Here is a 15115-nt window from a genome sequence, read left to right on the forward strand (position 1 = left end):
GTAGTTTTTGTAACAAAGAAACCAAAACAAGGGCATACCTATTGCTTGTGTCTCTCCCCCAAACCTGCCATACTACTCCAAAGAGGATACTAACGCTCTATTCTGCACACTGGTGACCTGTCTGGGTCTGGGCTCAGTACCATTTCAAATCCAGGGGAGCTGGACTTGCGCTTCATCACCTTAATCAAGTGGATTGAAATAGAATTGATCCCTCAGGCGCAGTAGCCGCAGTCAGAGCAGGGTTGATTACCTCTGACATCAATTAGACGTGTCTAACAAGGGCTCTGCTCTGGGGCATATAGGGATGGTCTCCAGTGAAGAATAGAACACTCCTTTAGGGGGTGCTCTTTGAGAAGGCACTATGGTGGGGATTGGTTGGGTGGATACGGAGCCTGCTGTCAAACGAGGAATGTAAAGATGAACCGTTATAACTGTAAAGAATGAACTGAGAATAACAACCGTCAATAAAACTCCCCCTTCATGTTGTCGCTCGGCGTGGTCTGTGATTTCTAGCAGAGATACTAGAATTATGAGGAGATATGTCTCCGTTTCCCCGTAATCTAGGGTCACAGTGACGGAGGACGTAGAGACCTTTACTGTGTTGATATACTAGATGGTTGTCTTTTCTCATCAAAACGCCATCATACATCTCTGCACCTGCAAACTCAGACGTGATGAAAAAAAGGGAAAATAAATGATACCAACATGAACAAGATAACTATATGAGCGGTGATGTGGAATCAGAATCAGTTTATTGCCAGGTAGTTTTTACACATTGAGTTATTGAGTTTTTTCTTGCAAGATGGTATAATGAAAGGCATTAAGATTCCACATGGCCCTGCCTGGATTCGAGCCTAAAGAAGCAAAACGTCAAGTCAGTCTAGAATTTGGTTCACTCAGTGAATTTAGGTGTTTTTTTCTGTATGGCCAGCAGAGGGCGACAGATCATTAGAATTGAGACCAATAGACTTAGACCTTCTGGCAAGGATTGTGACGACAACACATGTCGCGGGAAATTTGTGAATGTGGTTGTTTGCCTGCATCTCTTCACAAGAGACGTTGAACTGTGTAAAATGGTAAGTTATAACCTACTACATCATCGCAATCAGTAAGTAGGGTGTGTTTATTATTGCTTTACTCTGTGGTTAGTGCTAGCTTTTCCAGCTAACGTCAGTGGTGCTTGCTTGCTAACTAGACTAGCTACTTAGCCTGCTAGCTAACAACAGTTTACGTCAGGAAAGCCCCTGCAAACAATTTGTCATGGTTAGCTGAATGTACTAGCGGCGCCTTTGAGTTTCATGTTATTCTGAAGCCTTTTAAATAGCAAACATAAATGTTAAATCTAGTAATGATCGGTGATGTGAACCTAAGAGGAATCACCCTGAAGCGTCACAGTTCCCGTAGTGTAGTGGTTATCACGTTCGCCTAACACGCGAAAGGTCCTCGGTTCGAAACCGGGCGGGAACATGCAGGTTCTTTTCATTAAAAAATACTGCATTTTACACAGCGGGTAGTTCTGACCTCGCAATCTGATTGGTTAAGGGCCGTTGTATGTTCACGATATTCATATACCGCGGGTCCATCTGTTGGTTACACGGTTTCTCCTCAAGAAAAATGGAAACATTCAGTGTCACTTTTGAGTTGTTCTATCTGTCCTGTAGCCTACCATTTATCATCACCACATTTGCAACTCGCAGTTGCACAGCAAAGGTTGGCTACACTTCGATCATGGCCAGAGAGGTTGGTCAGGAGTATTAGTTTTGGTTGCTAGGGCTCATGGTTCGTCGTTTTGAAACTCCATAACAACGTGATAGTTTTACATGGAGGTCACTAAACTCGTTATGGCGGAGTTTACTAAACTCGATATTAAGGCACTGAAATAGTAGGTATTTCTCCCATAAATGTTAACCGATGATGTAACCGTTGTATAAAAGCAAATCACTCGAGAGTGTGCTGGTCGACCAACCCGTGGTATATTGGCCATATACCACACCCTCTCATTGCTTTGTTATACCACACCCTCTCATTGCTTTGTTATACCTCACCCTCTCATATACCACACCCTCTCATATACCACACCCTCTCATTGCTTTGTTATTGCTTCAATATTTTCATAGGCGAATTTGGCCCATGTCACTGATCTTGCCTGGGTCCTCCTGACCTTTGATCCCGTCCACTCCACCGGGTTGACTGATTCACTGGTACATGAAACTCAGCGGTTTCCCGGATGAAAAGTGATCGGCCCAATGAGCGCCACGAGGAGGCTAGCGATTAGCCAATCGGGGAAGGGACTAACGCTGTTGTCCAGTTCTAGTGATTGGTTAGGGAAAAGTACCTCCCCCCCATGGAAATCGGTTAGAGTGGAGTGTAACCATGGGAACGAGTTGACAATTCTGTCTGATAACCGGCAAGCCAGCATTTCTATTAAACATTTACATGTTACTGATTTATTTGCTGCTTGTGGGACCGATGGACTAACATGGTAGGTTTATCCAGCCATGCATTAGATGTGATAAAATCAGTAACTACTGTATGTTCACTGGGGTAATATTTATCTCTTTTTTTGCAGTCTAAAAAGAAAGGTCTGAGTTTGGAGGAGAAGAGGACACGCATGATGGAGATTTTCTTTGAGACAGTACGTTTTTTTTCTGGAAAGGCTTCAAATAAGAATTCTTAAAATCAACATTATTATGTGACTATGCGTTGAAGTACTGCATTGAGTTATCTAGAGAGGCAGTAGAGACTGCAAGTAGCCTAGAGTTTGTGTTGGGAGGGAGTAGTGTTTGTGTAAGGTTTGAATTATCAGGTGAAAACCTTGTCTGGTTTCATGTTGCAGGTAGAGATCTGTGATAGATGCCAGCGTTGGTCATGACACCTGAGAGCCAAAACAAGCATCACCTTTAACACACACACACACACACACACACAACTTCCTCCATTGCACTCTCTCTCTTTCTCTCTCTCTCTCGCACGCACACACATACATACACACACACACACTTTCTCCCTCCCATGTGAAAACCTCATTTTGGGCACACCGATATTGAACAGTGGTGTCAGGATAGGAACTGGGTCTTGGAAGCCCACAGGCGCTGGTTAGCCGTGCACATTAGAACTGTTGGGAAGCTAAAATGCTAGAGTGCGGATTCAGAGAGAGAGTTTGAGTCTGAGCATGAAATTCTACACAGTGTAAATACCTGACTTCCAGAGGTCTTTAAAACCAGAGCCTTGTCCAGCGTTTACAAGTTTCCAGAGATATTCTTTGGTAAACAGAGTCTACTTTGCTGGCTTATTACTGCCAATCTGGAGGCTTAATGGAACTTTTCGTCTGATCATATTTGGAGATTCGGTTACATGTGTCCATCTTTATCCTGGTTGTCTTTGATGAAAGTAAAACTGAGGCTGTTTGGTTTTCATAGCTTTTACATGTAGTCTAGCCACGAATCTGACCCTTCCGGAGACTTCTGCATCTTTACTCATGATCCAAAACAAGATGAAGTACATTTATATTGAGAAAATAAAAAGAAAATGGCTGACCTCGCTACCATAGGAGATGGAGTTTGTTTTAATTGTTTTTTCTTTCTCTCGCTCTCTCTCTCACTCTCATCCCTCTCTCTCATCTCTCATCCCTCTGTCTCTCTCTCTCATCCCTCTGTCTCTCTTTCTCATCCCTGCCTCTCTTAATCTCTCTCCCTCTGCATCTCAACTCCTCTCACCAGAAAGACGTGTTTCAGCTGAAGGACATTGAGAAAATCGCCCCCAAGACAAAAGGCATAAGTGAGTAATGATTCACCGAGGCAAACCAGATGGATCGTTTTACGAGCGAAACCTGCAATATATGCCATTTTCTCTTCCCCTTTGAAACGCTTCCAACTGACACCAAAGCGCCTTTTCTTGTCGTAACGCCATATGGCTCTAGAGTTTTGGTTGGGAGCGGAGGGCGGGGCGGGTGTAAAACCTTTGCAGGAGCACACGCAGGGTTTTCTAAGTGCAAGGCCCTGCGCGCAGAGGAACAGAGCGGCGCTGTGTTGGGACGCGCCCAAATGGGACCTCTCATACAGTGGACCTAACATTCATTTAGGGGGGGGGGGGGGGGGGGGACTGGATCGGGCTGCTCACGGCACTGATTGGGAACACATGTTTTGAAACCTACCATCGCCCCCATCCCCCCAAACCCTACCCCCATGATGTAGCCACTGGAGAGAGAGAGAGAGAGATGAAGATCTGTACAATAAGAAGGTTCGAGAGAAGGAGGGAGGGAGGGGCCGAATCCTGAGGCTGAGTCATTTTGACGCTCCCTGCCGTTCAAAACCCCGTGTGTGTTTGTGGGCGTGCGTGCGTGGGTCCCTCCGCTCCACACGGTCCAGCTTGGGGCCCAAACCCTAACCCAAACACAACAGAGCCGCTCCATCATGTTCTCCAATCCGGGGGACACCGGGGGCTGGCATGAGGGAGTATCACGTTACTCCATCCCTCCAGATGTAGGAGTAAACATTGGTTTACAAGCCTACCTCCGCTGGACTGAGATTAGTTGAGAGAGAGAGAGAGAGGAGAGAGAGAGGAGAGAGATAGAGAGAGAGATCAGGCTGAAGGGACCCTGGGAGTCGGCAGATTGAGTCTGGGCTTTCTGTAATAATCGCCCACAAAGATGTCAAAAGGGTAAATTAGCGCAGTTGTCAGCCGAGTTTCGAGCAGGGTGTGTCTCTGGACCACAGTCTGTAACTGTGTGGGTATAGACTGGTGATTAACTATTATAAATTAACTATTGGCAGTCGGTCATGGAGAGAGGTGTGTGTGTAATCAGATCGACAAGTGTGTGAGCTAGCGCGGGTCTCCATGCACGCTATCCAACGATACTCGAGTGTGGCCCTTCGCATAAGAAGGTAGTGTGTGGCAATTAAGTTGAACACACGTCTATCCCCCCCCCCCCCCTCACTCTCCCCCCCCCCAGCCCCCATGTCAGTGAAGGATGTGCTACAGAGCCTGGTGGACGACAGCATGGTGGACACGGAGAGGGTGGGCACCTCCAACTACTACTGGGCCTTCCCCAGCAAGGCCCTGCACGCACGCAAACGCCGCCTGGAGGAGCTGGACAAGCAGGTGACTGGTCAGGGGCCCACCTGCTGGACTGTGAGCCCTCTCAGACACCGTCTGGTAAGGACGGACGGTATTCCTCCGACCGCGGGGTTGTGCGACGGGCCCGGCACAGCAGCGACGCAACGATTGGATAATAGGTCAGGTGTGATTGGCCACCAGATTGGAGGAAAACTGGATACAATCAGAAATACATTTTAGGAGAATCGGCTCCAAGGATGATTGAGCGTTGGGTTGGCAGCAACAATAAAGTGACGGGGAAGCTGCTGATTGCGCTAGCGCTTCCACATGTTTTGTGTGCCCAGCATCGGTACGTAATCAGTCGGTCGTGTGCAACTTCATGTGGCCTAGTTTTCTCGTTCAAGACAACCAGAGGCTGATTTTAAAAACTCAATTTGTCGTTATTGTGTTTTTTTTCTGTTGTCGCAGCATTCCGAAGCCAAGCAGCGGAAAGTGTCTCTTCAGCAGGCTGTGGCGAAGGGGAAAGTTGGACGGCAGGACACCGTGAGTGCGTTCACACACACACACACACACACACACGCGCGCACGACACACGCCCGCCATAAAGCATCAATTCATCAGGCTCCGTCTTATCTCTGAAATTGAGAATCCGTCTCCCAAGAGCAAAGACGTTTATCCTCGGAAGCGAGATGCAGGTCGACATTTGAGTCGAGTTATCTGGCGCGCATCTCGTAGCGCACGAGAAAGGGTTCAGAGATCGGACGGACGCCCTTATCTATCATTCGGGGGTGGGCTCGCGTTTTGATCTCGGCAATTTCTGGGGTCGTCGTGGTGTTTGTAGATAACTTAAAGCGTGCGTGTGTGTGCGCGTGCGTGTGTTTGTGTGTGCGTGTGTGTGTGTGTGTAGGACGAGCGGGCGTCCCTGTTGAAGGAACTGCAGACTCTGAGAGAGGAGCGCACCCTGCTGAAGGCCGAACTGGAGAAGTACAGGGAGTGTGACCCGGGCGTGATCGAGGAGATGAGTGAGTACACACACACACACACACACACACACACACACCTGCCTGCCTGCCTCTCTAAAGATCAAAGGATTGAGGTTTAACCCAGATGCCTTCTCAAATATCATTTATCATCGAATGTCATTTACCGTTCATCATCAAATATCACTTGAGAAGGCATCGGGGTAAACCTCAACCTTTTGATCCTTTTCACTTATTACATTTCATTCCTAACTTTCGGGCTCTTTATTGAGAGGCAATCAAATGTTTTATTGGCCGTTTCTGAAGTATGAGCTCATTTTCCCAGTGGAATTGGAGGCGTGAACTCGTTGATGATACCTTTGATAATTAGCGTTGGCGTCTCTCACGCGTTCACACTCTCACAGGATTAATAGACGACGAGGCGATCGCTAAAAACAGAAATTAAATCGAGTGCCGCTCCGCTGAATCGGGGAACGCCGGGCGTCGTGTCGTCGCGACAGATGGCGTGCACCGCGGCGGCCGGCCGGGGAGTCTCACTAAAATCACCCAGACTGAGGAGAGAGGGCTGGGGGCCGCCTCCGAGAGACACAAACCAATCAGGCGAGAGGGCCCCGGGCCCCTCTTTTTGAATTTTGTTTCGACATACAGTAGCGTCCAAAGAAAAGCGCGGGGTTCTTGTAGAGGGAATTGGATCAGCGTTGTGGGTCTTGTGTTCACGCCTAGCGTCCTGGTGCCCCTAGTCTGCACTGACCCGGAATATACAGCCAGACTGCAGAGAAGGGCAGAAAACTCCCAGTTCATGATCAGTACACCAAAATGGCTGCCAACGGTCAAATCCGCCATCTTCCCTCTCCCCCCCTCTCCCTCTCTTGTCTTCCTCTCTCCCTCGTCTCTCTTCTCTCCTGTCTCCCTCTCCTCTCTCCCTTTCCTTTCTCCCTCTCTCTCCCTCTCTCTGTATCTTCCTCTCTCCCTCTCTCTCCCTCTCCCTCTCTCCTCTCCTTCTCTCTCCCTCTCCTCTCCCTCTCTCCTCCTCTCTCCTCTCCTCCTCTCCCTCTCTCCTCTCCTCCTCTCTCCCTCTCTCTCCTCTCCACCCCCCCCTCCTGCGGTAGTACAGGACAGCGGACCCCCTCCCCCAGGGCCCCGCCCGGCCCAGAACGGGCCAGATTAACAGCTTTTAACGAGCGCAACGGCGGGGCGGGTCGCCGGGCCCTCCGCCCCAGTCAGATTTATAGACTGTTTATTTTCACACACCTCTCCTCCGGTATGGGCGCAGCGAGCCAATCGGCTATTAGGAGGGCAAGGGTACAAGAGAAGTTGTTGTAATGGCTTCAGTGTGTGTGTGTGTATGTGCGTGTGCTGTGTGTGTGTGTGTGTGTGTGTGTGTGTGTGTGTGTGTGTGTGTGTGTGTGTGTGTGTGTGTGTGTGCGGCGGGGGGGGGGGCGGGGGGTTGTAACTTGTGTTACATGTCACGAGTGCGTGCTTAGATTTCGGCATGTGTTTGTGGTTAGCGTACGTGCGGGCACTTTATATGTGTCTCTTTTTGATACTGTAGGTTGATTATTTTAAAGTGTGTGAAATTCTCCCTTCGAGGGCCTGCGGGTTTCAAGTGACGGTGAAGCCACAGGTGTCTTTCTATCGCGTGGCCGAACCATCGGACGCGGCGCCACTATTGAGCTACACACACACACACACACACACACGCCCGCCCCACCCCCGTACGCCGCTATCGTTTCCACCGGCCCCTGCCACTCCGCTCTCAAGACCGGAGCCATTAACGCCGCCCAGAGAGCGACTCCGCAGACCTGACTCGCTACGGCTACGGCTCGGGGCGCTCGGGTACTCGCCCGGAGGTCCATTTTCCACGGCAACGCCCGGGGTCGCCGCTAAACCAGCTGTGCGAGTTCATAGAAGTCTTTCTATTATATAAATATATGACGGTTATCTAACCATATATATAGGACAGTTTTTTGAGATGCCACATTCCATATTATTTCAGCTGTCCGATGTGTGTGTGTGTGTGTGTGTGTGTGTGTGTGTGTGTGTGTGTGTGTGTGTGTGTGTGTGTGTGTGTGTGTGTGTGTGTGTGTGTGTGTGTGTGTGTGTGTGTGTGTGTGTGTGAGCGAGCTTACTTGCCATACCCCTAGTATCCCTTAATCGTCTTGACTGGCATCTTAACTGCTCCAAATGGCACTTAGGAGCTCCTTCTAAATGTGGCAGTAGATGATCGCGACCCCCCGCCTGCTGAAAGTGGATGCCCCCCCCCCATCCCTCCACCGGGCGCTGAAAGATGAGTCGGCGGTGAAATGTCACCCTCTCCCTCGCCCCCTTACCCCCCCCGCCCACATGTGAGTCCTGTCAGCCCCTCGCCCCCCTGCGTTCTGCCAAAACGATGGGCCGTGAAAGTGGACCGGCCCAAAGACGTACCCCGGGCGCGCCCCGCCCCCCCCCCCCCCACATTCCACCGATGGTCGGAGAGAGGGAAGGAGGGAAGGATAGAGAGAGAACCCCGCCTCCTCCCGGGGGGCTTACCCACACCGGTCCCCTGGGCTGTGATTGACTCTGGTGACAGCGTTGACGGCCATGTGAGGAGGAGATACCCCCTTCCCTGGGCGACGCCAAGGATCGCATCCTGCCTCGCCCCGACCCATCAGCCTCAACACCCTTCTCTTTCTCCTCCCCCGCTCCCTCCGTTTCCCACTCTCTCTCTCCCTCTTTCATTCCCTCTCTCTCTCTCTGTCTCTCTGTCACACACTCATTCTCTCTTTTTCTCACTGATTTCACCCAGCTCTACCTCTCTCTCTCTCTTTCTCTCTCTCTCTCTCTCTCTCTCTCTCTCTCTCTCTTTCTCTCTCGCTCTACCCACAGCTATCTCTACTATAGCCCCATTTCCATGGCACGGAACCAGGTGAACTTTACTCGATTTCGTCATTCGACTTTACTTGCTTTACTCTTTTTCACTGCGCTTTCCACCGAAATACTAGCCCCCGTAAATGTAAGCGGCCGTCATGGCAACGCCGCGTGACATCATAAAGAGGGGTTTTCTCTTGTAACGTGCAAGCTATGACCCTTTTTCCATAAAGAAGGTAATTCGCTCGAAATAGATGCACGCCTAGAAGTTACTGCTGACACGATCGATGAAAAAGAATTTCATCGAGTGAACACCAACTTTGACTCGCTAATTTAATACGCTCTCTAGGGGTGGATTAGAGAGAGTTGATTGGACATTCGTGTGATGAGAAAAGGCTGGAGCGATATGAATGTTACAGGTGATCAGAATGTATCTATAAAGTTTGCACAAAATGATTTCTGGCTCGCGTAATCTATAATATTTGTACTCCATTCGCTACATTGTTGATGGAAAACGCTCTAGCGAGCTACGAAAATTGGCATCAACACGGAGCATTATGACGTTGAGTTAACTCACTACAATCGTTCTGTTAATTGAAAATGGTTCTCCTCACCTCCCCTCGACGTGGAAAGCCCCAAAAAGCTAGTTGAGTTGAGTAGGGGCTTCATGGTCTGGTGGAAATGGGCCATATCCCTGTGAGTCTGAGTGTGTGTGTGTGTCTGTCTAGCTGTCTGTGTGTCTAGCTGTTTGACTGTGTGTGTGTGTGTGTGTGTCTGTCCGTGTGTGTGTATGTCTGTGCTCTGGAAAGACAGTTAAACAGATTAGATAATCATATCCAGTACTCCCATCAAGAAAAGTTAATTGCAGTCTCAGATGCTGAGTATGGTGGTACAGGACACCATGTTGCGTCTAGGTCTGACTGGGCGGGGGAGGGGGGGGGGGTTTGTGGACCCAGTCAGAGTGTTCTAAGGCCTGTTCTCCCTGGGGCCTGGTGTTCCAGTCTAGCAGGACATGGAGAACACGGGGGCTAATGAAGCACCTGCTGGAAGGCCTAGATAAGCCAGAAAGACAGGCTCTCTGACGCTGGGAATTAATGATACAGTTTAAATAAAGTTTATGTAGGGTGACCTGGAGGACCTTTAGGGTTGATGGGCAGTGTGCGTGTTAGTGTTAATAGACGACCGGTCAAACGGTTTTAGAGGAATTCTGGGGGGTGGTTGCGTGTCGGGGAGGTACGCGTGTTTGGGAGTGAGAAGTTTGAGAAAACAAATCGCCAGAGAAGCGTAACGTACAAACTGACGGGGGACATATCCGAGAAGTACAGAACTTGGGAAAGTTTGACTTTGACCTGGAAAAAAATTCTCCCCTCCCGATCGACCCTCATATTCTATCTGCCCGGGCGGATTATCTTCATTGGACCTTCTTCCTTTGTACGCCTGCGTCAGTCAACAAGCCCGCAACCATTCTTGTTGATTTATTGATCTACGCACTCCTGCTTGTCTTAACTTGCCCTGCTTCAGGCTGCTCTAGAAACCAGGCACCACTAAACAAAGCTCTCCCTGAAAGCACAGCAACGCTTGCCGTTATGGCTGGGGACAATGTTTACTCTCTCCCAGGTACACACACACACACACACACACACACACACACAGAGGCCCATCTTTTAGCGAATGTTTGCAAACCATATAAGCACCTTATGTTTCTTTGCTCTTTGTGTCACTGTTGTAGTGTTCATCCCCTCTGGGGAGGTAGCCCATATGCAGCTGAACTCCTCCAGCAGGTGTGCTGTGATCGTCATGGCAACAGGACCCCGTGGTTGTGGTCGTGTTCGGTGTGTTCAGCGTGTTCAGCGTGTTCAGCGGCGGTCTCGTTAGGTCGTCGTCGTGTCAACTTACACGCAGAAACTTTCGATCGCCTAGGCTGTTCATGCATGTACAGGCATGTGCAGCGTATTTACTGTGAATTTGGGCTGCCAGTCCATTTGAAATTCAATTGGTCGATTTACAATTCAAATAATGTCAAGACGTTTCCTTATCCATAGAGAACGTCAGACATTTTCTCATCCATTTCCTTGACTCGGATATGTCATAACATTTGATACCATTTTGATACACGCAGATAGTAACCCAGTTTGCAAATATGCGAACAGTCTGGACATTTTCAGTTCATTTTCGATTTCCAAGGGGCATTGTCAATGGGCGCAGATCAAAATGCCTCTGGACCCATTTGGGTAGACCTACAAGCGATCAAAGCAGCCAATCAGATCAACGAAACGTTAGTCATCCGTATCAAGTGGGTACAGTCATCATTATCAAACCTGCCCCCATGTTAGATCATTGTGATTGGCTGCGACCAATATCTGGTTGGGTGGAGATCAGTCAGAAGGGCCTGGGTGTCCAGACTGACTGACCTGTGGAGAGAGAGGGAATGTGAGCTCACGTGATCAGGATGGCGACCCCAGGCCAGCAGACAGTACTGATGTCCGTCAACTTGCTAACGAGTCAGTCGACACTAATACTGACATGAGTGAGTTCAGGGAACGCTAGCCTGATTCTGTTACATAAACCTTATTTACCCGTATCGCCTTAAGCTTGGGGATCGATTTTCTGTCCTGCAACCTGCTTTAAGAGGAAGAAACGCACACACACACACACACACACACAAAACAGCACAGGCTTAACGTTGACTACATTGAACTTAAAATTACTCCCACGCAGCGCTTTCTCCAGAGCCATGGTTACCATGTATATACCAACTCCCTGGTCCAGGACCAACTCTCTCTCTGTCTGTGTCTCGGTCTGTCACACACACACACACACACACACTGGGTACTGTGTTACACTGACAGAGCAGTTTGACCTGCCATCTCCCAAGCCGGAGCTATTCAGAAAGGTTGTTATGGGTGGGTTATGCTCCACTTTGTTATTGAAGTGCTATGAGCGTGGGTGTGTGGGTGGGTGTTGTGTGTGTGGGGGGGGGGGCTGAGTGTGTGGGTGGGTGGCAGCGAGATCTGCAGCGAGGGGTGTTGCAGACACACACCCACGCATGCAAGACGACGGACACACTGACTACTGTATGACGGACTGATGATCGTCTGTTGTGTCTTGCAGAGAGGTCCAACATCACAGCAAAGGAGGCCGTTTCTAGATGGACAGGTGAGTCAACTCGGAGACAAACGTGACTCCACACACACACACACACACACACACACAAGTATGTAATCTGAGGTGGTAAATTATATAGGTTAGGATGAGTCGGAGGTCAAAGGACAAAAAAGCACACAAACACACACACACACACTGCTTTCCTCCAACAAAGCCTTTGTTCTAGTGAAATACAAACCAGGCCTCATATCCCATGTTACCCCCCCCCCACACACACACGCAACACCACCTAGCTACAGCACTCGCTCTCACGCGTGTCAATTCCCAGCGTACACTAACCAGGCTCGCTCCGTGCCCTGACCTCTAGGCGCTCACAGAGGGTGATTTGGTCCCGTGGGGGTCAGGAGGTTGCTATGCGCTGTTGGGTGGAGGGGGGCGGGGTTAGTGTTTACATACCGACTATCCCGTTTCAGCAGATAGCGCACCGTAATCTGGAGGCTAATCTAGAAGCTCTCTCACAAAGAGAGCACACACACACGTACACACACACTCCCTTTACTCTTGTGCGCTCACACACACACAATGTCTCGTCTTTCACTCTTTTTTTGTCTGTCTCTCACGCAGACACCTCTCGCTCTCACACACACACACACACACACACACACACAGGTATACCTCACGCCCCCACCCCCCTCTCTGTAAATACAGTGTCGTTGCCGTGTCATTACGTGGGCTTGTAAATGAGAGTGCCCCCGCTGTGGTTTATTGTCGGTCCTGATGACCGTCACTTAAAGCTTCCCCATTGATCCCACCCCCCCCCCCACCTCTCCAGTGAGCGAGCTTAGCTGACACTTTCACTTCTCCATCAAGAGTGTCACGTAACCTGAAGGTTTTTAATTTACTTCTCTTCACGGGTTTGCTGCTATCATCGTTTTTCGTTTGATCCTGTGTAGTTTTGATGTGACAGCCCAGCTCAGATGACCCCATTGTTCTGCTTTCTCTGATCTATTTTAAGGGTGCGAGTCAAACTTCTTTTTGACAATAAAGGGCCCATTCCGTCACATCCACCTGCGGCCAGCTGACTGATAACATTAAATGTTCATGAAATGCTGACGTGTGAACTGCTTATCCGTCCCCCAGATAACGTCTTCGCTATCAAGTCGTGGACCAAGAGGAAATTCAGCTTTGACGACAGACGCATCGACAAAAGCTTTGGGATACCCGAGGACTTTGACTACATGGACTGACCCCCTCCGCTTAACCCCGGCTTATTATATTTATAAGCCATAGCCCAAAAGCCGCAAAAAGTAATTAATGTTGAAAAAGTTAAGTGTTTAAGGGGTGTTACACGCATGGGGATGTTATGAAGACTTTCAAACAGGCAGGCTGATAGGCCCTCCAACAAGCGCGGCCCTGGGTTCCGTATCAGTTTTGGGCAGGTGGAAATGCTGCTCCTGTGGAACCAGAGAAGGTCCTGGGCGAACGTTTGGCATCTCCTCCCGGGAGGCCCTTTGACGGACACGCACACGCTGCCTGGCTTTCTGGACACCTGTTTCCATGAAAACCGAGCTCGGCCCGTTGACGGAAACATGGGGCGACCCCGCTCACATACACACACACACACACACACACATGCAGAGACAAGGTTACCCACACGCCAACACGCTCACTGACAAATTTACTGGCACGCACAAACAGGCAGTACTGTTACACAAACGCTTGCTTTCTCTCATTGTCTCTCTGACACACACACACACACCTCTTCCCTAAAGGAACAAAGGCATAAAGCGCCAGTGTACATTGCCAAAGATCCCATTTACCTGGTCTAACCAGATGCTGATGAAAACAGCCACTCCAGTTATTATTCCCTTATCTTTTTTTCTCGTCCACCCCATCATAGGCAGGGAAGAGCTCCTGGGCATGCTGGGTCTGTCACTGTGGCTCCCAGAACCACAGGCCTCATCTGACAGTTAAATCAACACGGGGACCCCCTCCGGGACAATCAGCTGGGACTGACAATGGAGTAGAGAGGGCAAGCTTGGAGTCGCTAATGGAAAAAAAGTTAATTTCAGTAAAAGCATGTTATGTTATTCCCTGTCTTGAATTGTCTAATTGTTGCCGCCTTTGAGGGCAAAAGGGTATTGGGGCGAGGGGGGGATTTTATTCTATACTGGCACTGAAATGTAGAAAAAGACTTTCTAAATACAAAAGGGAAAAACTATTTCCCTACGATACACTGAAAATGAGAAACACAAGGGCTGCAGAGACAGAATTGTGTTTTTTTGCCGTGTTGTGAAGGATTTGTCTGTTTTTCATAGAACCGAACACAATAGGCCACATTTTAAGCATTTCTGTGTTTGCTCAATGCCCTGTCAGAGGGAGTCAAAAGGGCCATTGGTCCTTCTAGAAACTACAGTACTGCACCAGGTTCAAACGTCCTTTCCTGTTCTGTTAGTTTTCGATGCCATTCGTCACAAAATAAGGAGCATGAACATGATTTACATGGCATGCATTCCTTTGTTTTGCTGGGTGAGAGTAGGCTACATGTTGGACTACAAGAATCTACTGATCACTGTCGGTGCATTATGGAATAACACACACCACTGAGCTCTACTGCTGTGTGATGACACGATATATAGGCTCATAATACATAAACATGCACCCGCTGGCTATATGTCCTTGATTAGAATTATTCCAGACAGGTGTGGTGTCCCAATGTAAGGGAAAAATATTCTCTGTCCAGTGAGGTTTAACGAGCCCAACTGTCTCTTATTTAACATCTAAGCATTCCATAGAATCACATGAACCTTACATGCTCAGATCTCCCCAAGGTTTTCACAGAGAACCATGTAGTCAATACCATCAAAAAAACATGCTGCAGTATCCATGAGAGCACTAGAGTAAACATTTGCCACGCCTGGCCGCTCGTGAAAGTTGTTTGAAGGAAGGGTGAGACACACCCACAGGGTATGGGGTGTAGTGTTCATGTGCAGACTTGCTCAGCTTGTACAGACAAATGCTTCTCTTTGATGTTATTTGATTGTGGCAACTACCAAGATTTCACACAAACTGAAATTCACAATAAGATTGTGGGTTATAGGGAATTAGTGACTGCACCGTGTTACCAT

At 49.0% G+C, this 15115-nt stretch overlaps 1 protein-coding gene across 2 annotated transcripts; it reads left to right on the forward strand.

Annotated features, from left to right (window-relative positions):
* The first annotated feature begins 1016 nt into the window (after positions 1 to 1016).
* On the forward strand, positions 1017 to 14030 carry mnd1 (meiotic nuclear divisions 1 homolog). Of its 2 annotated transcripts, XR_014630920.1 has the most exons (9): positions 1017 to 1076; positions 2570 to 2635; positions 3720 to 3777; positions 4952 to 5100; positions 5524 to 5598; positions 5963 to 6077; positions 11994 to 12038; positions 13128 to 13294; positions 13888 to 14029. XR_014630920.1 is itself a non-coding variant. In XM_084454324.1 (8 exons), the coding sequence occupies exons 1-8, from the start codon at positions 1074 to 1076 to the stop codon at positions 13232 to 13234; spliced, it is 618 nt and encodes a 205-aa protein (XP_084310450.1). In that variant the 5' UTR covers positions 1017 to 1073; the 3' UTR covers positions 13235 to 14030. The 2 variants fall into 2 exon arrangements, 1 of the variants encoding a protein (XP_084310450.1); XM_084454324.1 differs by having other exon boundaries at positions 13128 to 14030.
* The last annotated feature ends 1085 nt before the right edge of the window (positions 14031 to 15115 follow it).

The sequence above is a fragment of the Borostomias antarcticus genome (genome assembly GCF_949987555.1).
Source record: "Borostomias antarcticus genome assembly, chromosome: 20".
In the NCBI taxonomy this organism is placed as follows: Eukaryota; Metazoa; Chordata; class Actinopteri; order Stomiiformes; family Stomiidae; genus Borostomias; species Borostomias antarcticus.